This window comes from Besnoitia besnoiti (genome assembly GCF_002563875.1).
Source record: "Besnoitia besnoiti strain Bb-Ger1 chromosome Unknown contig00007, whole genome shotgun sequence".
In the NCBI taxonomy this organism is placed as follows: Eukaryota; Apicomplexa; class Conoidasida; order Eucoccidiorida; family Sarcocystidae; genus Besnoitia; species Besnoitia besnoiti.
Window position 1 is genome coordinate 532,080 of NW_021703915.1, and position 23,994 is coordinate 556,073.

The 23,994-nt window shown below is 56.2% G+C and overlaps 3 protein-coding genes across 3 annotated transcripts; 1 reads left to right on the forward strand and 2 right to left on the reverse strand.

The window, feature by feature from the left end:
* Window positions 1-3,676: 3,676 nt before the first annotated feature.
* BESB_071040 (uncharacterized protein) lies at window positions 3,677-4,186 on the forward strand (the record flags this gene model as incomplete). The annotated part of the gene is made up of 1 exon (XM_029365477.1): window positions 3,677-4,186. One exon carries the CDS (start codon window positions 3,677-3,679, stop codon window positions 4,184-4,186), a length of 510 nt encoding a protein of 169 aa, XP_029217961.1.
* Window positions 4,187-5,124: 938 nt separating this feature from the next.
* BESB_071050 (NOL1/NOP2/sun family protein) lies at window positions 5,125-7,341 on the reverse strand (the record flags this gene model as incomplete). The annotated part of the gene is made up of 2 exons (XM_029365478.1): window positions 5,125-5,878; window positions 6,212-7,341. 2 exons carry the CDS (start codon window positions 7,339-7,341, stop codon window positions 5,125-5,127), a joined length of 1,884 nt encoding a protein of 627 aa, XP_029217962.1.
* A 5,951-nt stretch (window positions 7,342-13,292) lies between these two features.
* Window positions 13,293-20,799, reverse strand: BESB_071060 (uncharacterized protein; the record flags this gene model as incomplete). Its single annotated transcript, XM_029365479.1, has 15 exons — window positions 13,293-13,462; window positions 14,030-14,101; window positions 14,708-14,803; window positions 15,608-15,674; window positions 16,031-16,085; window positions 16,433-16,509; window positions 16,828-16,917; window positions 17,247-17,294; window positions 17,716-17,778; window positions 17,994-18,069; window positions 18,627-18,691; window positions 19,059-19,220; window positions 19,400-19,590; window positions 20,040-20,139; window positions 20,500-20,799. The coding sequence occupies 15 exons, from the start codon at window positions 20,797-20,799 to the stop codon at window positions 13,293-13,295; spliced, it is 1,632 nt and encodes a 543-aa protein (XP_029217963.1).
* Between the last annotated feature and the right edge of the window lie 3,195 nt (window positions 20,800-23,994).

Consider the following 23,994-nt stretch of genomic DNA (forward strand, 5'->3'; position numbering starts at 1 on the left):
TCATGTAGAGAATCGGAACGTGAACTTGCAGCCCTTTATTTAACACCCAGTGTTCTTAATACTTGCCTGCGTTGCGCTGTTCTGGAATATGTTCTGGAATATGAGCGCTAGAAGATTCGTCCGCCGTTCTTGCTCGCAACCGGCTCCCGCCGACTCATGCCTTGTGTATCCTGCTGAAATCGAGCCTAGGTGCAGCCGTGTCAGCCGGTGGCTTTGGCCGCAACATATCTATCCTGGGCGTCACCACGGACTCGCGGACTGCCGTACATTACTTGCATGCTAAGGCTTCACTCCATTCCAAACACATTTCTTATCACGTTACAGCATAGAAAAAAAAAGGGAGCTCTCTAGCCCAATACGCACAGATCAGCAGTACAGCACCGCGATTTTCCCTCGGACTTCAGGCCTTACTTTCAGGCTTTTCCGTTCAATGGCAACTTGAAGGGGATATAAACCTGTTCCAGTTGCAACGTGGAGGCTGGCTCCTGCCGCCAGAAGAAGTTGCAGAAGGTCGAAGGGGTTTGATATTTCGCCCTCGCTGGAACTCTCACATTCCTCGCGGACCCAGCTTTCCTCTTGGGATTTCCGCGGGCTTTTTTCAAACTCTACAGATGTGTTTGAAAAAAGCCTGCGGAAGCTTGATGACAGCGTTCTGCCGGCAACGCCTAGAGCATCCAGTGGGACTGCTTTTAAAGAGGACCAAAACCCAGGCACCCGAACTGCCAAAGCGCTTGAAGCTTTTCTTTCAAGCAAGGCTTTGGCTTTCTTTTTTTCTACCCTACTGCCCTCACAGATTGCAGCGGTTAGCAACGTGTGCCTTTCCCCATCACACTCCTCTGTCAACGAATCGGGATGGAGGATCCCGCGGCGTAAAAGATCCTCAGTGAGACGAAGAAAGGCAGATCGCCGCTCTGCAGTGGAGGAAAGTGAAGGGAGATGGGACGCCAATTCGCCATCTTGCTCGTGTCCGGTCAAATGCGCCATCCCGTTCCGTGGATTCCTTCCTGCATGCTCTGAGAGTCGGGGTGCGAGCCCCTCGTTCGACATGTCTTGACGCAAAATGCTCAGACATCGGCGGCTGCCCCCCCGCAGGTCTCCTTGCCTAGAGTGCCACCGCAGTCAAACTCTTCGTGAGATGAGTTGCAGGCAGCCTAATGTCGGTCCACAACTCCCTCAAAAGACTCGAAAATGCAGTGGAAACGAGTGCTACTTGGCGTCAGAACCGGCACTGAGCAGGATTTCGCTACGCACCAACATGGCACTCAAACTAAACATGGAGAAGAGGGACCGCCTCTTCGAGATTGAAGATTCAACCTACGGTTCCATCCGGATGTCCCCGACCAAAAGGTGTCCTGAGGAGCGGACCTGGCAAGCAGGGCGTATTTCTTGGGCGATATGCGATGCCTTGTTTGCTTTCCAAAGTATGCTTTGAGAACTAGGGGTGCACTCTGCTTCTAGTTTGCCTCGTGACAACGCACTATCCTGCGAGAATTTTAGAGAGGCAGTCGCTCGACCGAGGACACCACATGCGAAAGCGACGTTTTTTAGACCGCTCGGCAAATGCGCAGAACATTCAATTTGAGTCCATCTGTGCCTCTGAAAAACATGACGCCGTTCGGGCAATCTGAAAGGGGGTAGAGATGCCACACAGAGTTCGGGGAGCAGAATGCGCGTTTAGATCCCCTAGGCTCATTTTTATTGGGGCTCCTGTGATCCGAGCCATATGGTGCGCTACTTCTGGTCAAGCTCCCTTGACACATCGTTTCCGCGTATTCGGCTTCCGCTGCATGCGTATGACCTGCACTTTTTTAGTATTACCGTTTGAAAGCCTCCTAGGCCTCACTGCGACAGTAAAGCACATCGAATCTTCAGAGTTGACGGGTGGATGTGCGTGTGTGCAGACATCGTGCGCAATTCCAAAATCCCCCGTGCAAAAAGATCAGGTGCAAGGGCACCTTTCCATCGAGGTGTCGTGCAACATTGTAGGTAGCAGCTGCTTCCGCAACGCATGCAAATGCCTTGTCAGGAGTGGAAGATGCTGCGAAGCGCTTCGCGACACAGCATGTTTGAGTCTCCAGTGCGACACCTCTAGTTTTCTTTTTTGACAGTCTGAGTTGACGTGAAGAACAGGTCGGAGAGGGCAGCTGCGCCGGCGTCGCACCTCGCGATGTTGGACCACAACTTCACACGTAGCATTTCAAGCGGAACTCAGAAAACTGCAGGGGCTTCTCCTGATGGTGGTTGCAACACATATTTTACGCTGTGCAGCTGTTCGGGGCAGGCTCGCCGCCAATGTCGGCGTTCGTGCGATTATTATGGGTCAACACACGACGGGCGCCCCCGACACTTTCCCGCGTCCACTTCTACCGCCTCCTTCGCATCGCATTGCAGTTTCATCTCCGCTATTCGCTAGCTCTCAAAATCAGTTGTAGCCCACAACGACCCCGTACGGACAACCCTGCCAGTAAACATCGCTGGAACGGATAGCAGTCAACAGTTGTTGGACGCTGATAGTGGCGTTGGGCGCCGCCTGCAGAATGAGTGCTCTGCTTGTTGCGCTACACTTTCCCATCGAGTTCAGCCTCGCAAATGTCTTATTGCTACTTCGTCGTGAGCGGCTGAAAACTGCCTGTAGAGGCGCACACACGACCCAAACCACAATCCACTCTGCGGGCTTAGCTACACTCCCTTCGGACTGGTGCTGTTTCATGTCGATAGGACGCTCCTCATTTCGCATCGTGCGAAACTGTAATATCTGTAGCAGCAATCCCTTCGGGTCGACCAGCGTTGCAACATTCACAGTAGTGAAACGTTTTACTGCGGCAAATGCGTCAGTTGCTCCTTTTGTATCCACCAAGGTGCGTGGCGCCAAACAACTGATGCATGAATGCCGCCATGATAGCCGCGTCGCACCCAAGACTATCGCACATATTGTAGTTCCTTGCAAGAGACACGCGGGAACACTTGTGTGACGGAACAATATTGTTTCATTGTTCCACGGGACGCACACACGATTTCCGTTTCTTCCAGGTTGATATCATCGGAGGCCAGCGAAGGGATGCTTGACCACGCATGTCTTGCCACGACGGGTTTCTCGAGCAGACCCGTGGGCCGCGGCTGCGAGCTCTCAGGGAAAAACGTTGCGCTACCGCTGTCTTCCTGTCTGAAGAGTGTCGCGCCACTCAAGACCGCTGTCACTTTTTCTCCGTGCCGGGAGCAAAAGGGAGCAAAAAGCAACGCGGGAGCCATATTCCGGCCTAAAAGCTGGTTTTTACCCATTCTTGTGTCCTCTTCTATTGTCTCGGCCCCCGCGCTTCGCAATTTCGGAGGGCGACTCCCGCCTGTTACTCTAAGATATTGAAAGGCGACACGCTAGTACAATGCCATAGATGCCGCTCACTAAACACCAGGCATTTCTGTGAGATTATTCCGAGCGTCCTTACGCGCAATTGCGATACTTCGTTTCCGAATCATTTACCGTTTTCTAGAGGCACACCGCAGCCCCATCGTTAGGTCTCATCTTCATTCTCAAGTCGAAGGACCTTCTCGTCCATATCGGGCCCGCAGCAGACTTCGCTCCGCTTCTTTCCCCATTAAATATTTTTCACTGGGACCGGCCTTGTGTCTCCCAAGAACAAAACCGAAGCTTTGGGTGTGAAATTGAGGTCTTACCATCATGGAGGACACATCTCAAGTCCCTGCGACTCCCGAGCCATTGGCAAAGAAAGCAGCCTGGGTGCGAGCATCGCAACTGGGTTTGCGTGGGTTTGCTATAATTTACGGCATCATGTGTATCTATTTATTGACGCAGATGCCGAAGGAAGTGACGGCGGATGGATACAAACCTGCCGCGATGGGCTGGTTGACTGCAACCACGGGTGTTGGTCTGACTGGATGCATCGTTGGCTTCATCGTCACGTTCGAATCGTGCAAAACAAGCTCCTTGGTCAGTGTGACAATCCTTGCCTTTACGATTAGCTTTATTCTCTCCATCATATCCATGTTTGTGGTCTGTTTCACGTACTTTTCAATCTTCTGGATCATCTTCACGGGACTGCACATCTTCCTGTCTTTGATGTCATCTGGGGCTGCTTACGGCACCGTCACGACTCTCATAAAACCCGCACCTGTCGACGAGCGGACACCCTTGACAATTGATCAGGTTACCGGAGCGGATGCCGCGTGATGAGGTCTCCCGCTGCGCAACGAGCTCTCGCCGGTTTAGGCAATTGAAAGGACCATGCGCGCAATGGCTGCAGGTTGGTTCAGGTGTGTGAAACCAGTGAGCAGGAGGGCACCCACGTAACCCGACGCGAGGTCCGACCCGCAGTCCTCGCTTCTAAATCAGCAGGCTCTTCCTAAGGTAACCGCCTCTTTCGCTTTATTGCTGAGAAGGAGATCTTCGACTGGATGTGAGAACGAGTAGGGAGGGGCTACCAGCCAGGACGGAGATTGCCTGCTCGAGGAGTGTGCGGCGCCACGGACAAATAACTGACTTTTTAATGAATTGCATTTCTAATCGTTTCAATAGCGCCTCCTGGAATGTCGATGATACAACTCGTGCTGCTCGTACGCCGTGTGATCGAGTTCCTATCTCAGGTGGCGCAGCCGTGTAAAAACTCATAAAACTGCCTGATTAACCTCTTTGAACGGTCACACCTGTGATTCCTTGTTGGGAAGCAGTCACTCCGTCGCACAGCGAGGGACGGACCGCGGCACTCAAACGCGCGATTTCTCTCGGCGCTTGCCATGTGCATAAACCTTTTCGTGACAAGTCTTCAGCAGCTGTACCACGACAGCTACGTTGACCTGCATGACGGTTAGACAGATGGGGGAAGGGGTGCTGCATATTTCGTCCAGACTATTGCTACAGCATACAGTACTGGTGTTTCTCCAGTAGCGGCAGCTTTTGCCAAGCCGAGCAAACTGCCAACTATATTGGTTTTTTCTTGCTTTGCACCACGGTACCTCTTTAAAAGTGCTACAGCCTTGCCCATCCGTAGACACACTGTGTTTTCCCGCCCCCTCATGAAATATGGCTGCAACAAATCGGAACGCGCAGCCGGGATGGATTTCCACAGTACAGATCTGGGCCGACAGCGCCTGACTCTCCACGTGGTTGCTCTATATTACTGATGACTGAACCGTAGTCTTTCGGAATTTTGCAATGAAGAATCCGATACTATCCGCTGACGGACAGAAACGCTGAAGCTTTTCGGCATCTGCTGCGGAAAGTAGGCGGGTGGCAGCATCCACGCACTCCACCGTGCGACTGCCAACGAACGGTGCCGCGGGCTCCAGCACCAGTGGCAGGTGAGCAAGAGCCCATGCAACATTCCCTTCGTTTTCTTCTTTCGAGATGGAGCATGTGGAATATACAAGAGTCCCACCGGTTTTCAGCAACCGACAGCCTGTTGCCAGAAACTCGCGCTGGTAAGCTGCGGCCGATAAAACGGCAGCGGCGTCGAGGCCTTCAAAATCGATGCGGGGTCGTAGGCCTAGGGCGGTGCAAGGAACGTCTGCAAGCACTCTGTCGAAGTACCCATCCAGACATTGTCCGCATACAGCTTCTTTCTGGATCCGAGCGCTTTTCCACGTCGCTTTGGCACTATCCCCGCACACTGCCTCAACGATAGCCGCATGCGGCGACGAAGCAAGAAATCTGCGCAGCTTCTGAGTCCTTGTCTTCGAGCGCTCAACTGCGACGATCCAGCCTTGGCCCTTCATGAGAGTCGCCAGATGAAGAGTCTTACCACCAGGAGCCGCGCACATGTCCAAAACTTTTTCTCCTGGCTGAGGGGCGAGAACATGCCCCACCACGATTGACGGAAGATTCTGTGCCACCAGACATGACGGGAGGCTGGAGAGATCAATTGCCCTGGAAAAAGGAGTGCGACAATGAGACAAGCGGTGCGAATCTTCAGAAAAAACCGAGTGGGAGGCTCTGCAACATTATGCGACGTAGATCCCCCGATGTTCTCAGACCACACGATGCGCAGCTAACATTCCTCAGCTAGAGTGGCTGCCAAGGCAAAAGGGATACAGGCCAGAAATGAGACACCCCCCCGAACCCACACGCAGCCGAAAAGGAGTTCGGTGAAAAAATTGCACGTTCCATGCCTCAACAAAGCTGTCTATAGCGGCATGGACACGCAGCGCGGAGCTTGTTCATGTCAGAAATTGTTTGCGTGGTCTACGCCCGCAGACATACCCCTCCATTTCAATAGCAACGCCTTCTTTCTTCGCGTACACCTCGCCTAGGTTTTGGTGCAGAATGCCGCGGCCACAAAACAGCCCTGATCTCCTCACGCGTTCAGGAAGAGATGCGCGCAGGTATGTCCCCCGCAGGATAGACGAGAGGCCCCAATCGTCGTTGTGGTAGGTACCTGAGTCCCCAGCCTCTGAGGACTCCGGCTCTGTCCCTCTTGTGCATTTGAGCTCTCGCAGGTTCTCTCCACTCTGTCGCTCACGAGCCAGTTGCAGATGCTGTCGCGGCTCCCGGTGCTGCGCCAATCGACAATCCCCCCCGCAGCCACAGGTAGGGCTGGGGGGTGATACACTGTTACGCGTGTCAGCTCTCTGCGCACGGTGACAGCCCTCCGGGGGCTCCGGCTGCCTAAGGCGCCTAGGCAAAGTGTACACTTCGACCACCGCCCCCACTCTAAGGTGCGGCTCGGAGGCTAGAACGCCTGCCGAGAAGACATGCGCGCCGCGCAGAACGGCTTGACCACATCGTCTGTCTACAAGAATCAGAGGGTACTTGCCGCTCTGCTGCCTGTCCTGCATGCCATCTCGGGGCAGAGTCTCGCCGTTGGTATGGACGGCAGTGCACCCTTCGCTACCGCGGTCGTGCGCCGCCTGCTGCGCGCGGGCAACAGCAGCCGCATCTCCCGCTTCGGGGCAACCGCGACAGTGTGTCCCACGATTCAGTGACTTGCCTCCATCTTCAGACAAAATGAGGCGACACTCACCACCACGGCTTCCCGCAGCACCAAGCTGTGTCTCGGATATACTCTCGGCGACTCCAGGAGTGGCAGCCGCGCGCTCAGGGGGGCGGCAAGCCTCGTGGGAAATGATCAACACGTCATCAAGAAGAGGGTGACGACGAACAGCCCTCGGGCGGAAAAACTCTTCTGCAGTAACAATGGCTTCTTCTACCGCCTGCGGGCCTACCGCATTCACGCGAAGTGTGGTGACCGGTGGAGGGACAAGAAGCTGGTCAAGAACCCAGTCTACCGAGCGGCCAGACGGCAGCGGACTCGGCCAAGAGGCTTTGAGCAGCGAGTAAACAGAGGAATCAAGGAGATGACGCACTGAAGTACTTGAGGCAGGGAAAGCCATTATGCACAGTTCGCTTCCCGCAAAGATAGGACACGAACTCCCGACACCGAGAACACATGAGCCGCTGTGGCTTCTCCGACTGTGTGCGTGCCGGCCCCGTGCCGGCTCTACAGAAAAAAGGGGCAAGACCCGACACACCTCTGCGTGCCGCTTGACCGAAATTACTGTCACCTCCCTACCACGTGGAGGAGGCGGGCCGGGACGCCTGAAGCCTCCTTTCTACGCTGTCGGGAGCTACAGAGAAAGGATCCTCAGCATCGCATGCATGCAGAGATGACAGCTTGTTGGGGCGTCACCACTGCACCCTTCGGGCGCCGCTGGCCATTCGTCCCGCGGGTTCGCCGGGACACGTGAGGCTAGTTGGTCTAGTCCTCGGGTAAGCCAGGCACGATTTGCGCGCTTGCCTGGCAAGTGATATTGCCGCCGCGGCCCCTCAGAACGGCTCTTCATATTCTTGAGGTAGCGCCAGTAGTTACCTGGCCGGCATTGCATGCGAGGGCTAAGTTTGTTGCCTTGCCCGCTCTCTGTCTTGCGTCTCGTGTCTGGTGACCGCAGTAGCCACTCGTTGTGATCGACGGCAATCGTCTGGCGCCCCTCAATGTTTCGCTGCGGCGGCGATCCCTCGTCGCTCGCCGAAACTACTAGCATTCAACACGCTTACGACCCGGTGATCCCTTTCACGGTTTTGGGGGTGCAAACAAAGGTATGCCAATAACGAGTTCTGCATAGAATAGAAGGGGTAAACGGGCTTTATGAGGTGGTGAGGCAGCAGAGAGAGAAGCCTCGTACGCGTCACCCCAGAGGCCGCGGCTGTCCAATGTGTGTCGTTTTTGCTTGCCGTCTCCGCTGAGCGCAGAGCTGGCACAATTTCTTTCCGCTACCAGGAGGGGCAAAACGCGTCGTACAGAAACACGCGTCACCACCCGGTCGCGACAGACGGATCGATAACCCCGAACAGAAACTGTGAATAGGGGCATGGAAAATGCGGTTCGGCTGGCCGGCTGCGTGAGTATGTACCATTCTTCTAGCACACGGTTGAATCTCCCCTCCATTTGAGCCTCGTTCTTGCACAGGCAATGCTCCTCCGAACCTTGCATATTTGCTACGGCACACGCGTACCGTCACGGCTCTCTCCACAATGCGAGGCGGTGCGGCACGCATTCTAACAGTTTTCTCCGCGCTAAGGTGGATGAATAACCACCGACATCTGGAATAACTACTCGTGGAAAGGACACGATTGCCTGCTGCGCTCTTCACGGCTGCCTGCCTTAGGGCCTCGCAGCGGCAGAACGTCACCCCCGGGAGTGGATGGACGACCTACATCGATTCTCCGCCTTTTTGCACGGAGGAGGATAAAACCTAGAACCTGCTAGGAGTTGAAGCACTGGAGTATCCGTCACCCCTTCCGTCACACACCGGAAGATCTTCAACGTAATGTAATATTCGCGGCGCGACCACGCCCTCAGCCAGTCGACCATGGAGACGGACCGTTGGCGGCTCAGATGGTCCCGGGGGCTCACTCACGCGCACATCGGCCTCGTCTCTGCCAATGTTGACGCCGTCGCGTGGCGGTCTGTTGTAGTGGGTAGCCGCTGACACCATCTCAGCAGGTCCCGACGGCAAGACACACCTGGAAGGCGTGTGACAGTGACGCGCATGTGCGTGCCGCGCAATCAGAGGAACGCTGCGTTCGCATCTCGGACGACCGCTGGCTCTTGATACACCATTGGAAGGAGTTAAGTGTTTGCAAGCTACAGCGCATTTCAGAGAATACCCGATCTGTGCGGCGCCGGGGTCGTATGGGATCGCGGGGTGTGTGCGAGATGCAACATAAGCGGATCTATCCGACATATCAAGATGAGAGTTGCCTGCCTCCTCTGGTGAGAGAACTGTGATCCGTTCGGACGTCCTACGGCTCCTCTCACCGCCTTCTTCCTATGGACCTGCGCCTATTCGAATTATCGGCCGTATGAGCTTGCAAGAGGTCGTTTTTGTGCCAAAACTGTCTGCTGGCGGGCCGGGGGCGACACGCCGGAGGCCTCCGAACACACAGTAAGTAAACGTACACGTGCTTCCTTTTTGGAGCAGGGCTCTCCTGCCACGAAGGAGAGGCCACACATCGAACAAAACCTCGTCTGTAGCAGCACAAGGAGACCTGGTTTGTTTGAGAAGAGATGGCGCGCCAGCCACAAAAAGTGAAAGAACAGCGAGGTTGCACTACGAAATGCGACGGTTCGCCTGACCCCATCCAGAAGAGCAGCGTACGATTGCCGGAGATGGTTCAAGAGGTAGCGGTTTAGTAGTTGACGCGTGAAACACGTTTGTTACTACGACTTGTGCACTGCTTCTGCTTGCGTCGACCCAGCTGTGTTTACACAAAACCGCGCTTATCAGCAGCTGCTGTCGTAAGGCGTGCAGGAAGCTTTCAAGTGGGCCATATCGTCAGACGCCAAGGAATCGGGAGGGCGGACCCATTTGGCTCCCTTGCGTGATACACCCCGTTCGTCCGAGCGTTCGGTGTAACCAGAATGTCTTTTGCTTGCCCTGTATATGAGTCCCGAGCCACCAGACGTATATTCTGGCACCTTCGCGTCTGTCGTAAGGGTCGAGAACAATCTCATGTGCCGATACAGACACCGGGGAGGGCGTGGCGCAAATTGTGTTTATTCCCTGGACAACCCAGCTCCTACTGTGTTGTAATCTCACATGCGTTGGTGACCCACACATCCGCTAGGCAGGGGACCCATCTGCACATAGGGTCCATGGTGATGGCCATCTGGAGGGTCAGACCTCCAGCTGGGAAGGTTTCAGAACAGTACATTACAGCTCCCCCTGTTGATGCTGAAAGCTAAGGATGCCCTGTCACATTCCTCCCCTCCTCAAAGCGCTGGCAGGCTACTACTGGCAGTAAGACGGAGTGTGAGAAGTCGAAGCTGTCCCGATATCCTCCACTGTAAATCAAAGGCTTCTCTGGCGGGTGCTACGTGGCAATTCTCCCACCTGTGTTCGCGGGAACTTCGCAACAGCTTTCCCGGTACGTCCCCTTCATGAAATGCTAGACAAGGTTCGCCTCTTGCAGAAAGGATTCCTCCGAAGGTGGTGGAGGCATCCTTGCCGGACGCCACATCACAGCACAATGGAAGTCAAACCGTATGCAGCAGCACAGCTACCCTTGGGGCATTGTGCCGTCACGTCTCCACACCTATAACGCAACGGTCGAAAACTGTGATGCATGTTTTCGTGTTGCAACACTATGTGTGGGAAAAACACAGGTAGCTCCTGGGCAGTGTATCTTGCTACACTATATCACGACGCATCAAAGAGATTCATGCACTTTTTGCGGATGCGACCCTTGAGAATGTACGAGACGAATCTGCTGGCGGCAGCACCGGACGCACTTGGCGAGGAATACAACACACTCGAGCACGAGAAGCGCAAGCTAGTCAACAGGTCTTGTTCCGCCTGTGTTAACCCTGAGGCGGGCAAAGATATAGTGGTCAGGGCGCCTGAGGTTGCGATGGGGGAAGCTGAGGCCGCAGCACGCCCCGCTGTCTTGGAAACACTTGCCATGGTGTCACACGCTTCTAACGGTCCGTTTCCTGGCGTCAATATGCCCGCCCCGAAAATGATGGATAACGCTTTGCAGTTGGAACTAACGGCTCGACGGCTGCATTTACGCAAGCGTTGTCTTCAGACATACATAAAAACTCGAAGTCGGAGAACCACTTCGCTTCAGAAAAGCAGTTACAGGATGCCTCCAGATTTGCTAGAGCCGATGCGGTGTCAGACCCCACGGAGTGGAGAAACGGAGATATTGAGATACTCGAAAGGGAATTAAAAGAGCTTCTCTCACAGATAGACCAGGTCAAGGAGCAAGCCACACTTATTCGTAAGCGGGAGGCTGAGACAAAGCAAAGTTCAGGCCTGGAGAAGCAGGGCGGGGTTGTGGTACACCCATATTCTCGTTCGTTGAAGTGTGTATTATCCAAGCAAAAGCGTCTAACGTGTTTATTGCTAGAGTTAGGTCAATGTCACGACTTATTATGTCTTCCACGAGTTGATTCATGCCCGTTTGCGCGTCGGGCGTGTCCAGGGAGCCAGCCTCTGAAATCTCATCCTGCTCGACCAACGACCGTAACGGGCTTGGGGGCCGCGAACAACGCCACGATGGCCAAGCAAGTCCATGCTCCAGCAATCCACTCCCAGCCCGGCCAGCCCCTGAATTGCATTCGGCGGGAGGAGGGCATATTCCTCTAAATGCCTCTGCCGCAGTTACTCGAGACACATTGGAGGATGCAACATCACGTGGGCCGCCGCCGCTGCAGCCCGTGAACCTAAGGGGCTCTGCGGCCTTCGTACGCAGCCCAGCGTCCGAAGGCGCCAGGCACCGATCCTCGCACGCCGCGGTCGATCATGGCGCCTCCGGTACACTATGGAAAGACACAGAGCCTTATGACAGGACGCGTTTCCCCTCGATGCTGGCAGACTATCTGAAAGGAAGACGAATATGCTTTAAGAGAAGGCAAGAGCACAGCCCCTCGAAGGATGTGTAGATAAGATGAGTGGGCAGGGAACCCTTGCGTACACGTTGATAAATCCAGGATCTGCGTGTACTACCGCCTGCGCGCTAACCCCGGAAGAATCGCGACGTCATTCTCCGTCTAGCCCGAGCCAGGAACGCATTACCCGCGGAGCCGTTACGAGTCTATACTCAGTGGTTATCCCGCGGCGCCACAGCCTCAAAGGACCCGAGGAGAGGCAGATACACTCGACTACACGACAAGAAGAAAATGAAAGGGGACAGGATGCGAAGGCAGGGACGCAAGTCCCAGTCTTGCGCGTCACTCGCGTGGTCTACAAGCCGAATCGACGCGCTGTTTTTCTCATAGTAAGTACGTATGCGAGTGGAATGCCCCCTTCACAGGGAACGAGGCTCTGTGCGCTGGACGTCCTGGAGTCATCCGCAGAAGCACACGACGTCCCTACGGGGACTCGAGTGTGTTGACCATGAGTCGCGGTCGGATTCCACTACGGCTTCCAGCCAGCGTCTATCTTTCCATGCGTGAAATCATACGTTCGCATGTCTCGCAAAAAACAAAATGTGGTCAGTTGGTTTTGCCGAGCGCGAATCCCGCGCTGATACAGTTTGTTCCCTTCAGACTTGTATTCGCACGTGGCGACTCGTGGTGGCTGCTCTCGTGGAATAATAGAGAGCTAGCCGTCGGTAACAGCACGGAATCGCAAAATGGAAAAAGCCCTGCTTCGCGTCCACACCAGACACGCCGTGTACGCAGGCACACGCTGGTACAGCTTGCCAGCCCCGGGGGCGCGCCCTGTTTACAGCCAGGTGCTTTCAAGCGTCGTGGCAGCTGCCCCTGCAGAGCAACAAATACACATCCCGCACTGCGTAGTCCGGTCGTGAGAAGCGTACGACATCACTCTTCAGCGGCTGCGGCGCAATTCGTGCGTGACGAATAGTCTTGAGCGCAAGCGAATGCGCAGAAGAGCCATCGCGCGAGTTTCTGCGATTTTCCCGTTATGCCAACACTGAGCCGCCCCCTCAAACGTGGCGCTCCAGGCACCATCGTCCTTTTGCGGCTGCAGAAATCGGTTTCGAGTGAAGGCAGTGACTGCGCGACAGTTGCTGCATTCAGGGCTCGTTGTCGCGTCACCGACCCTCCATGCAAATGGAGAACAAAAAGGTGGCCATCACGGAACGGAGAGACGCCGGCTGCCCCTTTACAATCAGAACTCGTTCAGCGACCTGCGATACGACGTGGAGGTGACATGGCTCGGATGCCAGCTGATGCAATCCCCCGAAAACAGCGTCATCGACAAAAACGAAATCGCAAAGCACCTGGCTAACGTGTTTTCGCTCTTCAGGAAGCAAGAACGAAAACACGCCATGAAAAGGCACCAGTCAGGCAAGCGTCAGACGTGGAAAGGAACGCTCAAACCGCACACGGCGGTCTATAACGACAGCGCACAGGCGAAGGAGCAATCAGGGAAACGCCCGACCCACAAGCCAGAAGGCGAAGCGTGGCTGGCGGGTGCTTACCTGCCGGAACGTAGAAAGGCCCAGCATCGGCGAATGTCTTTAGCTTGGATAGATATCCCTCGTCTACACAAACGCAACATGCCGAAGACGAATGTGCAGGAAGGAACAAACTGCGAGTCACGCCGAGGCGGCAAGAGCCAACGGCACCGCGCACTCCCCTGCCTCTCTGTCGCGCGGGGGGCTGTACACTGTATTTGCCTGGCTGGCACTTAACCGTGGACACGGAACTGGATACACGTATGTGAGAGGACAGCTCCGCACGCTAACACCTAGGGCCCCCCGACCCCGAACTGCTGCTGGGGGGAGACAGAGAACGGCCTTCAGAGCTAGCACGAAACCAGGTCCATATCTTAGCCACGGCAACGCCGCAACTTGACAGAACGTAGAGACTGGCCTGCCAATCGGACTCACAGCCGATCGCGGATCTGACAATACATCTTCACGCCGTGTGCGTCTGCATGCTGATATGTCTCTCGACTACGGAACTATGCGCATGCACTACCTACTTGGGCATATATGTAATTCCAGTCTATTTCTTTCTCGCACGCTGCAAGCAAGAATCAGCCGTGAGCGCCAGCCAGAGTCCCCGCTCCCGTACTCCCCCCCACCCAACAGACGTCGGGAACCTACCAATAAGAGCAGCCAGCCACTCGGTGTGATCTGCAACTAGCTTCTTCAGAAATGCGTTCTTTGCGTATTTTGCTGCACGCGACACACGCATTCCACACACAGGCCCGCACTTCGCAAAAGATGCAGCTTGCACTCGGGGTGTGATTTCGAGGGAAACTTGAGGCGCTGACGCATCCCATTTTACGCCTGAGCGTCTGCTTCAGACAGCGCGAGGAAAGGTACGAGCCATGAGCGCCTACCGACCGTGCAGACGCGCAGCGCCTCTCCAGAGCTGCGCAAGCATGCACGCAGACGCCTCTACTGCAGGCGATAGATCCACAAGCCAAGCGAGGGCCTGCACCCGACGAAGCCTCACTATCGACATCGCGCCGAGGAAAACAAAGATACAGGGGCCCCCACGAAGAAAGAGAAGAGGCTGTGGCCTGAACCACGTGTCGCGCACCCAGCGTCAGCGAGCCGCATCGCTCCTTCGTTCGCTATGTCTGCCTCGCCCTAGTCGTGTCGGCCGCGGACTTCTCTTGCGCGTGGGTGACTACACGACCCTCCCCATATGCTGTCAACACGCCCTGGCGTGCCAGGGCACAACTCGCCAGCCGCCGCTGCCAGTGCTCGCCGCCAGAGCTGTTTGCCGCCGTTTCCGCGTCGCGCTTGCTCAGCCTGCAAGTTTCTGGGGCCTACCGTCGCTTGCTTCTTCTGAAAAGGGGTCGACGAGAGTGCGCCGGAGCTCCTCGGATGCAAACAGCGCGCGGACAGCGGGCTTCCATCTGCAGAGCGCTGCGGACACACACAACGGCACCGACCCGGGCGCCAGGAGTGCGCACATGCAGCAGGCCAACAGACGAGGCGGTACCGACCGGCGTCCATGTCTCGTTGGCCTTTCCTCTCGCGCGACACCAGGTGGATCAGAGACAGGCCCGCGCGCACAGCCCAAACAGGGCTGCAGCCGCCGCGATGCATGCCAGCCTATTCGAGCGCGCGTTCGCGGAGCGAGGTCAGAGACCGCGGCTGCGAAGAAAGGGGCACTCCGGGTAGGGGACAGAGACGCCTGGCCCCAGGGAGGCCGATGGGTCGCCCGTTGCGCCAGGCGTGCGTTTCAAACTGATCCTTAAAACTGATCCAGAAGGCCATAAAGAGACACCGACCGCGCCAGTAGGATAAAGGCAGGCACGCGGGTCCCCCTGGTAGCACATAGCCGACGAAAGCAGTGACACTAGGAAGTAGACATAAACCTAAACCAGACATCCACGCAGTACTGGATAACTATAGCTGGAGATACACGTACCTCAAGACTGGTGCGAAAGCAAAGGTCCCAGCGCGTTGTCAACCGGGTGGAATACGGCAGAAACGCGTGTGAGAAAGGCGACGCGGCCAGCCACGCATAGAAAAGCTCGAGGAGCTCACAGGCCAACGAACCGACATAAAGCCGAGAGACGCTACGCATGAGTGTGTGTGTGTCGCGTTGGGGGGGAGGGGCAAGGGGGGGGGGGGGACGGGCTTGTGCGACACGTGTGCAGCGGATAAATTGCGAAGAGGCAGAGAGTGCGTGCGCAGAGGCACCGCTGTCTGCAAGGTGCTTACCTCTAAGAAGAGGATACGAGTGCACTCTGCTCTCTCCAAAGGGCCGAGATAAGTGCGTTTTCAGTGCCTGCAAAGAGCTCCGAAAAAGGGTGGTCGGCCTCGCCCGCGAAACTCAGGACGCGTCAAAGGTCAACCAAAATAACCGCTCATCATCCCCTGCCCTTCCCGTCCCCCTCCCTGACCCAGCGCGGACACTCGGAAGGAAAAGAAAGCTGCATCCTATCGTGCGAAATCGTCGCGTCAAGTCATCCGGCGAATAAGGCGGCAGTGAGACGGGGCAAGCAAGGCGATTCGCGGCCGACACGGCGAAGCGGATCCGCAAGTCGAGGAAGCGCGCAAGGGCGGACTCACAGATGAAAGGCAGCAGAGCGAAAAATGGCAGCCGCAGGCTATATCCCCATTAGAAACCCTCGGCAAGCTTACCGCCTCAACAAGAGGCCCCATGAAGTCGGTCATCTCGGGGCCTAGAGGATCGGACCTAAACACCACACAGCACCAGATGCTCACGTAGGCCCCAGCGATCCCGGCAAGTCACCGTGCGCAGACCTGCCGTGAGCACGACGCGAGCGGAGAGTTCACCGGGTGCTAAAGAGAGCGGAACGCGCCTAGAGAGACCCTGGACGCACGCGATCACGCAGGGCGTCGTCGCGGCCTAACGCGGGATGCCTCAGCCAGCTCCCACCAACCTAACCGTTCGAAACACGAAGCATGCTTCTCTGTTGCTCCACGGAGCTCTCAGCAGGCCACCACTGCGCCGCCCGCGACACTGTCTCCACTTCAGGCGACGCACGCCACCCCCCCCGTTCCTCTCTTTCGCAGCCTCACAGCGCATTCAAGACGTTTGTCCAGGCGTCCATGGCCAAATTCGCGACCTCCGTCTCTCCCGAGAAATGAGCGGTCATCTGAAAGACAACGCGCCAGCAACCTGCAGCACCGCCGTGCCTCGAGTGCGGCGGCCGAGGAGATGACCGCAGAGAGAAACGCGGCGAGTTCCCACACGTGGCTGACTCTGAAGCTGACGGCGCCAGCGACAGAAGGAACGACACGGGGCGCAGACCACGACGCAGTCCCCCCCTCCCCCCACTTTAGACGCGAAGTTCCGGCTAAACATCCCGTTTCTTTGAAACACACTCTCTCGTCCTCGCCGCTACCCTCATCTCAAAGTACCAGCAATCATGTGGCGCTCTTTCGAACTGCTCGGCGCCAAGTGAGAAACTCACTTCCGCAGCGAACTCGGGGACGGCCTTCGAGACGGCGGCGTAGCCTGGCGCGCTGCCGGCGATGCTTCCCCACGCAGCGATTGCGCAGCACTGAGGCGCAGACACGACAACGCGTGAGAAGCGAAACGCAGTTAAGAGCAAAGAGCGCGACAAAGAGACACCAGAGCCCCTGCGCACGCCTAAACCTAAGCGGAGGCCAGGTTCCCCAGCGCGCCGGGAGGAGGCAGGACGGGGGAGAGTCGAGACGGCCATGCGAACCCGCACATAGCAGCGACACTCCAAACGGAGCGCCTCCAGAGTAAACGCAAATGACCTTCCGCGCGTGACACTTAGCGAAGGAGCCGCCGCCAGAGGATATACGAGCAGAGAAGCCCAACATACGCGCAGCTAGGGTGTGATCGCCTCGCTGCGGGCCTTACGAGCTCATTCTTCTCTTGAGGAGTTGCGCCAGACACGCTGAGGAGGCCCTGCACAGACAAGCAGCCCGTCAGAACCGCGCGTCAGCCGGCGGTGTACGACGCCTTTCGCTTTTCGTGACCAGCACGTGAAGTGCATAAAGTATAGTGGTATCCAGCGTATACTGGAAAACAGACATTTGTATACAGGCTGGACGCATAGCATGACATCCGCTTTGATAGTCTCTTGCACTCGCGTCACCGAAGTAGACGACGCAGGCGAGGAAGGCACCTGAAGCAGGACGGGCGAGGTACTCCCCGATTCCTCTCCACACCATATTCTGCTCTACAGGCAAGAGCAGGGAATGCAGTGCGTGCCCACTCAGAGCTAGGCCGGATCTGACTCAAGCGGCCAGGCGCAGACCGAGAAGAAAGGCAGAGAAGGGCGGCCCCCGCTGAACGACGAGGATCTCCTCAAAAGAGCGACTCTCACCTCAAGGGTTCGCGGCAGAAGGCCGTTACTGGCTGCGAACATCTCCGAGGCCAACTGAGGTTGCTGCACGCAAAACGCCGCAAGCCCGCCTCGCAGATGCACCACGGCTGCTTCCTCGCGGCGCTGGGCTGTCCGCCGAAACATGGGGCCAGGGGGATCATCGACTACCCACGGGTGTGAAGTCGCCCCTGCAATTCGGGGACGCGCAGAACGCTGCCCGCTGAAGAGGAGCCAAGCAAGAAGCCCGAAAGCTCCAGCTGGCTGCGCGGAGGCCTCACCTGCTTGATCACTTCGGCAATCACGTAGACGAGGGAAACCATCGACGTATCGTCCAGGCATTCGTCTGCAAGTTCCCTGAGACACACGCGCACCAGAATCAAGTCATTGGTATGAGCAGACGCGCGGGTGAGAGGCTGCCCCACTCTTGGCATACGGATTTCAGCGAGACTCACCTACTGACTCTTAGCCGCGTGAGGGCCTGCTAGCAAGATGATTCCGGCTACTTACATATAAATATATACATATGCATATTCAGATACATATATGTACGCATCTTACGGGCAACCGCCCGCAAGGAGCTCCGACTATCTCTCGGCACACGTGGAAAGAGCCACAAAGATGTTCGGTGGTCAACGCGGAAACGGACGAAGATGAGTAAAGCACGCATGCAGGGAAACACGCGGCGATGGCGGAGGGGAAGCCTTTTCACGGCGGTGACGAGAAGTGCCTAGCTAGCGCGGCCTTTGGCTGAGGACTGCGGCTAATTTCTTCCTTGCATTGGTGATGCTGCCCGCCCTTGGTCTGCACTGAGATGTGAGGCACTTCACTACTCCCTTTGGCGCGTCGTCCGCTACAGGACCGTGGCGTCCCCCCACAGCCCTGAGTGCTATCTGGAGCCCCGGAAAGCGTACCCTACGAGCCGCAGCGGAATCGACGACGTCGCAATGTAGTTCGCCCCTCTCGGGTAGGACGCGAGCTTCAGACAAACACAAGACAAAACACGAAGCCTACAGCGGTACGGACTGTTTCCGGTATCGCAGCTTCACCGAAAAAGCGGCCGTGTCTCAAAACGCAAATCCAGGTTTATTGACGCACGCGCACATATAAGTACACGCAAACAGACCACGACTTGTCCGCCCATGTGAGACGCCCATATACATACATATACATGTATATATATATGTATATACGTACAAAGGTGTGCGTGGGACGAGTTCGCGGAACGTTCGCCATCTGAAATGCACTGGGCAGTGTGTCGCAAATCAAACGCACACGCGTCATCAGCCGTTCAAAGGACCTCAAGATCCCGGGGCGTCTTCGCGCATCTTGCCTAGACGTGCTACCTGTTCAATCAGAGAGATGAGGGAGATCTTCAGCAGCAGGTCGTCGGTCATGAAGGCGTTCAACAGTTGCGCAAACGCGCCTCTCGCCAGTAAGCTGTTGAACAGCTCCTCGCTTTTTCGACCAGCTTCCACGAACAGCGCCAAGACGCGAATCTTCACCATCTGAAAGTAACTCAGTCCTGCACACGCGGCATGTCGAAAAGTCCGCCGGCGCCGCGGCCCACGATCGAGGCGCGGCCGCCACCACGCAAAGTCGTTAAAAGCGGAACCGCTACGGAGGCGCGGCTGCTCCCTGGATGTTGGCGCCCCCCCACGCCTCGGCAGGCCTACGCCGCCCTCACCTCGTTGTCAGACGCAGCCGCGGCGGTGAGCGCCTGCCAGAAAGCCTCCGACGTGAACAGCTGGACGCCCTCCGGCCCATCTAGGCTCGCCAGGATCACTTTGGAGGCGTCGCTTGCGACGCCCACGTCGGGGTCGCGGAGAAGCCCCGGAAGGAGCTGGTAAAGTCCCGCCTCCGCTGCGAGTAAGACGCCTGTAGCAGCGAACAAATACTAGAAACCGGGGAGAGACAGCTCACCAGGCAACCCGAAAACGCGCAACAGCAGACTTCTGCTGTACTGACCGACCCCGCCCCCCCTCCCAGCCCCAGCCCAAGGGGAACATCGGACAGTAGACAGGAGAAGGCCTCCGCGAATGGGGGGCTTTTTTCTTTCGAGAGGAAGCGGGTGGGAGAAAGACGAGTTCCAAACGTCTACCTCGCAGTCGCTCGCAATCAGAAAAAGAAGCAGACGTATCTCTACAGCGCACCAACACGCGTGTCTGGCCAGGCTGAAGCGGCAACCCCCCCCCATCCGCAGGTGTATGGTGCACTTTAGCGTAAACAAGAGTGGCGACTGCTGTCAATAGAGTTAAAAGGTGGAATTTTATTTTGGGAACTCAACCAGCGAGCGAGGCGTACATACAGCCCCGAGTGACACTAACCTGTGCGCGCTTGCCCCGTCAGTTTGAAAATCTGTTGCGCCAGAAGGCGTCTGAGTAAAGCGCTCCCGCTCTCTGCAGATTCAAGGAGAACAGGTCGGAGCTGAAGAAAAAACAGGCACAGCTTACGCCGACAGAGGAATCATAATTGCCTGAGTCGCCACGGCGTCTCGGAGCTGCTCGACAACTAGATACACGTTTTGCCACCGTCATGGTAACACGATTCCTTTCTTCGATGTGTGTGCTAATCAAGGAAAGGTGGGCGGAGTTCTAGGCACTCATTGAGCGGCCACACGAATAATCTGCGCGGGCGTTATAAGCATCACCAGCTTCCACCGGGGCGAACTGAACGCCCCGCAGCCGAACGAAGCCAGGACAGAAAAGTAAGGTGAAATACAGCTGAGTGCCGTGTGCGCGACAGTGTGGCTTCCCTCGACTGGCGCAAGGTAGCGTTTCCTCTTACGTGTGGCTCGCGGACGATACTCTCCAGCACGCCATCGTAGGCCAGGCATTTCTGTAGGGCTTTGACAACAAGCTGCAGCTCCTCACTCTCCTCATTTTCACCCAGCTCGGCTTTGCCTCCCCTCACGGAGGCCGCAGCTGTCTGGGCTGCCTGCAGGACAAGTTCGCCAGGACTAATGTGTTGCCTTAGTGCCTCTTGGGCTTGGGGGCTAGGAGGCGAGTCTACAAACTCCTTCAGCACTGATGCCGCCGCCACGCGAGGATTCGCGGCTTGAGAAGGATTATCGAAGGCACCCATCATAGTGGCTGAGCCATACGGATTAAGGGAAAACGAGCGGGGAAGCCAAAGATGAAGCCGTGCAAAGAGCAACTGTGGACCAGGCAGCTGAAGGGGCTCGATTGTGACGATACACCGAAAAGGTGCCACTAGATAGGATCGCACAGACACTTGCTACTCTCAAGCGCTCAAGGCAACAAATACTGGTTACACAGTTGCATGCGAACGGCTACGCAGATGTGTGCAGCCCGAAGAAAACGGAAAACACCGGGAACAGCACACTGCCAAAAACGTTGCATGCGGGCAGGCATTGAAATTTGCGGCGCGCCTGGAGCTCATGAAGTGATGTAACGTCTCCGCTCTACGTGGCAGCCTGGGAGCTCAAGAAGAGACAGGAAAACATCTCTAGACACACCGGAAACGATCTGACTCAAATGCCATCGACTTTGCTCGGGTCCAAGCACATGTGGCAACGTCCGCGGTGCGTTGGCCGTCAGCAGATTCGAGCGACTTGAGTTGAAGTCAAGACACGATGGCAGGGAAACGAAAACGGATATGCTATATCCAAAGACAAATTGAAGAGAGGCACGTCTTCCACTAGAGTTGTTTCTGGGTCTCCACATCTGGCTGCCACACTTTTACCGTGTGCAAGACAGACTGCACGGCTACACCTACGAGTAGTTGGCAGCCTACAACCTGCAGCTGAACCAAGCCCGCCGGCAAACAGAAGGTTATCCATATTTGTTAATTTGATGGAAGCTCTTAAGCGACGAAAACTACCGCAGCTTCCTGTGCGAACGTGCCAGCGACGGGCAACAACCTTAACGCTGCATGCGCCTCACAGCGAGCCACGACGTGGCTACCAGCAGCCAGCTGTCGAATCGGGGCTATCTCTAGAAGAAGAAACCCGCCTACAGAGTGTCTCGTGATGACCAGTTTAGCTTGCAAGACTGCCACCAGTGTCCGGCGGCAGGCGGAACATCATTGTAAAGTCAACTCGGCGTCATCAAAGGCTGAGCGAACAGTCAAGCAGAACGCTCGAGGCATACAGGATTCTGCCCGTCGCCCTGTTGTCAACTTTGCGAGGCATCCGGAAGATACCGATGAGTCTGGCAGAATGAGAAATGTTTGTCAAATTCGGACACGCCGTCTTGGATTCTGGAGGCGATGATGTGTTGGTATAAATACGGCATGCAAATCTAGAGGCCAACAAGCTGCAGTCGTGACGCAGGAGGTCCGCAACTACAGGCCTGCAGCTGCACCACACATCTGAGGTTTGCAAAAATCTTCGATGCAGCCAGAGCGATATTGTGAATTCCACGTTGTCGCTGAACTGAGCGTGACGATTGGTCAGCGAAGCAGACTAAGCGAGTTGTAGCACTCCGGTCTCAACAAGGGCCAAACCTGAGGCAGTAATACCTCTCTTGTCAATAAGCTGCCGCTGCTTTAGCAGCGTGTCACCATCAACATGTACGACGATGACCACCGAATCCCAAGGGCTGATGCATGCCTAGTGACGGACGGCTCCTGGGGATGGTGCTTGCCGGGCAGCATGTATCGGGGCCCGAAATTTGTGAATTACTCATATTCCAACAGGCGTTTTCTTTGCCATTAGCCGCTGCGGACATGACTAGGCAATAGCACAAGCCATTGCCTGTAGTAAGCGATGTCGTCAGTTCCAGGAAAAGGAAGGCGTATCTTCACTGGCGAATCATGCGTCACCCCAAAAGCAGACTGCCACTCCAAGTCTGCTTCCCCATGCCCGCTTCTGGCACGCGACATCTGACACATCCTCACGGGATACGCACCGGACTTCTTAGTCTAGTCGTATACCGAGCACATTCGGCAGGTCGTTGGAATAATGACACCGATTTCGTGATGCATTTAGCCAACGGCCAGTGCGCCCTGGTGTCGCGTTTCAGGCTCACCACCTCTCGTCCAGTAGTAGAGGCACGCGCGAACGGTTCGTATCCGTCACCTAAAGGTGCTACGTCGATGAAGTTTGTCACCAGAGTGACAACTCTCGTGACAAACTCTTGGTGGTCGGCAAGTGCGAACCCCGGCCACACTCGTGGGTGCCTGGCCTCCCAGCGAGCCTCACGTACTCCGCAGTCACTCGATGATAGGCCGCGGCAGTGTGTCCGTAATGCTGCAGGAAGCACCGAAGCAAGCTCAGCCAAGCACGGCACCGAGGCTTGGCAGGAAGGCAAGGCTTGAGTATTAGCGGGCGTTGGGTGGAATGGAACTCAGTCGCGGCTCGTGAGCCAGCGTGGCACGACGTGGTTTGGCGGAACCGTGATTGAGTTGTGCGAGCTTCTAGCCAAAGCTTCCAGCAACCGCTCCCGCGGAACAGACGCGATATCTATTTCGTGTTGGCGCCGATAAGCTTCATCTTCGAGCTTTCTGTGGCCAACAGCCCGTCAGCAGGGGCAATCTCTCTCTCGTCGGCCCAAGTGCTGCGGGCCGGTCTGCAGCCGCCGCGCACTGATCGGGATGCGTCGGTCGCCTGAGAAGTTTTTCGAGCTGTTGTTAACGTGCAGCCGGTTGTGAAGGCAACTCTACCTTTGATCTGTTTGTTAGGCGTGTTGTGAGTCGCGCGATTTTCAGCAGGCGACGTGCGCACCGGGGATGTCAAGTTCGCCCTGCATGCTGAGCGCCGGCCCCGCGGCGAGGACCGCGCTCTCAGTTGGCTCGATGCACATGCGCCAGGATTCGAGACTCGTTTACCGCTCTTTAAGTGACAAAGGGCGCTGCGGGCGTTGCCGGTTTGTCCCGTACGGATCCATTAGCGCTTGCCCTAACGTTTGTTTATGCTGAGCGACCGTTCGAATCCATGCATCTTTAAGATTTGACTGCGGCGCGCGTGATTCCCTCATCAGTACTTTCGCCCGGCCCTCGATCGTCATCGTATCTAGCTGTTTGGGAACGCATGATCTGGACAGAGAATTGCAGCCGTCTTTCTTTATCGAACCAGGAGCGTGGACAGTGTAAGGCGTGGTTCTACTTTTTTTCTGTACTGTGCATCGTTTGAAAGACTGACGTTTTCAGCATACCGTCTCCGGGCGCGTTCGCTTGCCCGAGGGGTCCATGCTTCTGCCACTATCTCCACGACAAGTGGCTAATTTTTCCGATTGTTCGTTTCTTTTTAAGCCTTCCATGAGAGCGTGTCGCGTCCCGCTTTCACTTTATAGCTTCTTGGTAGGTTTCGATAGCTTTGTC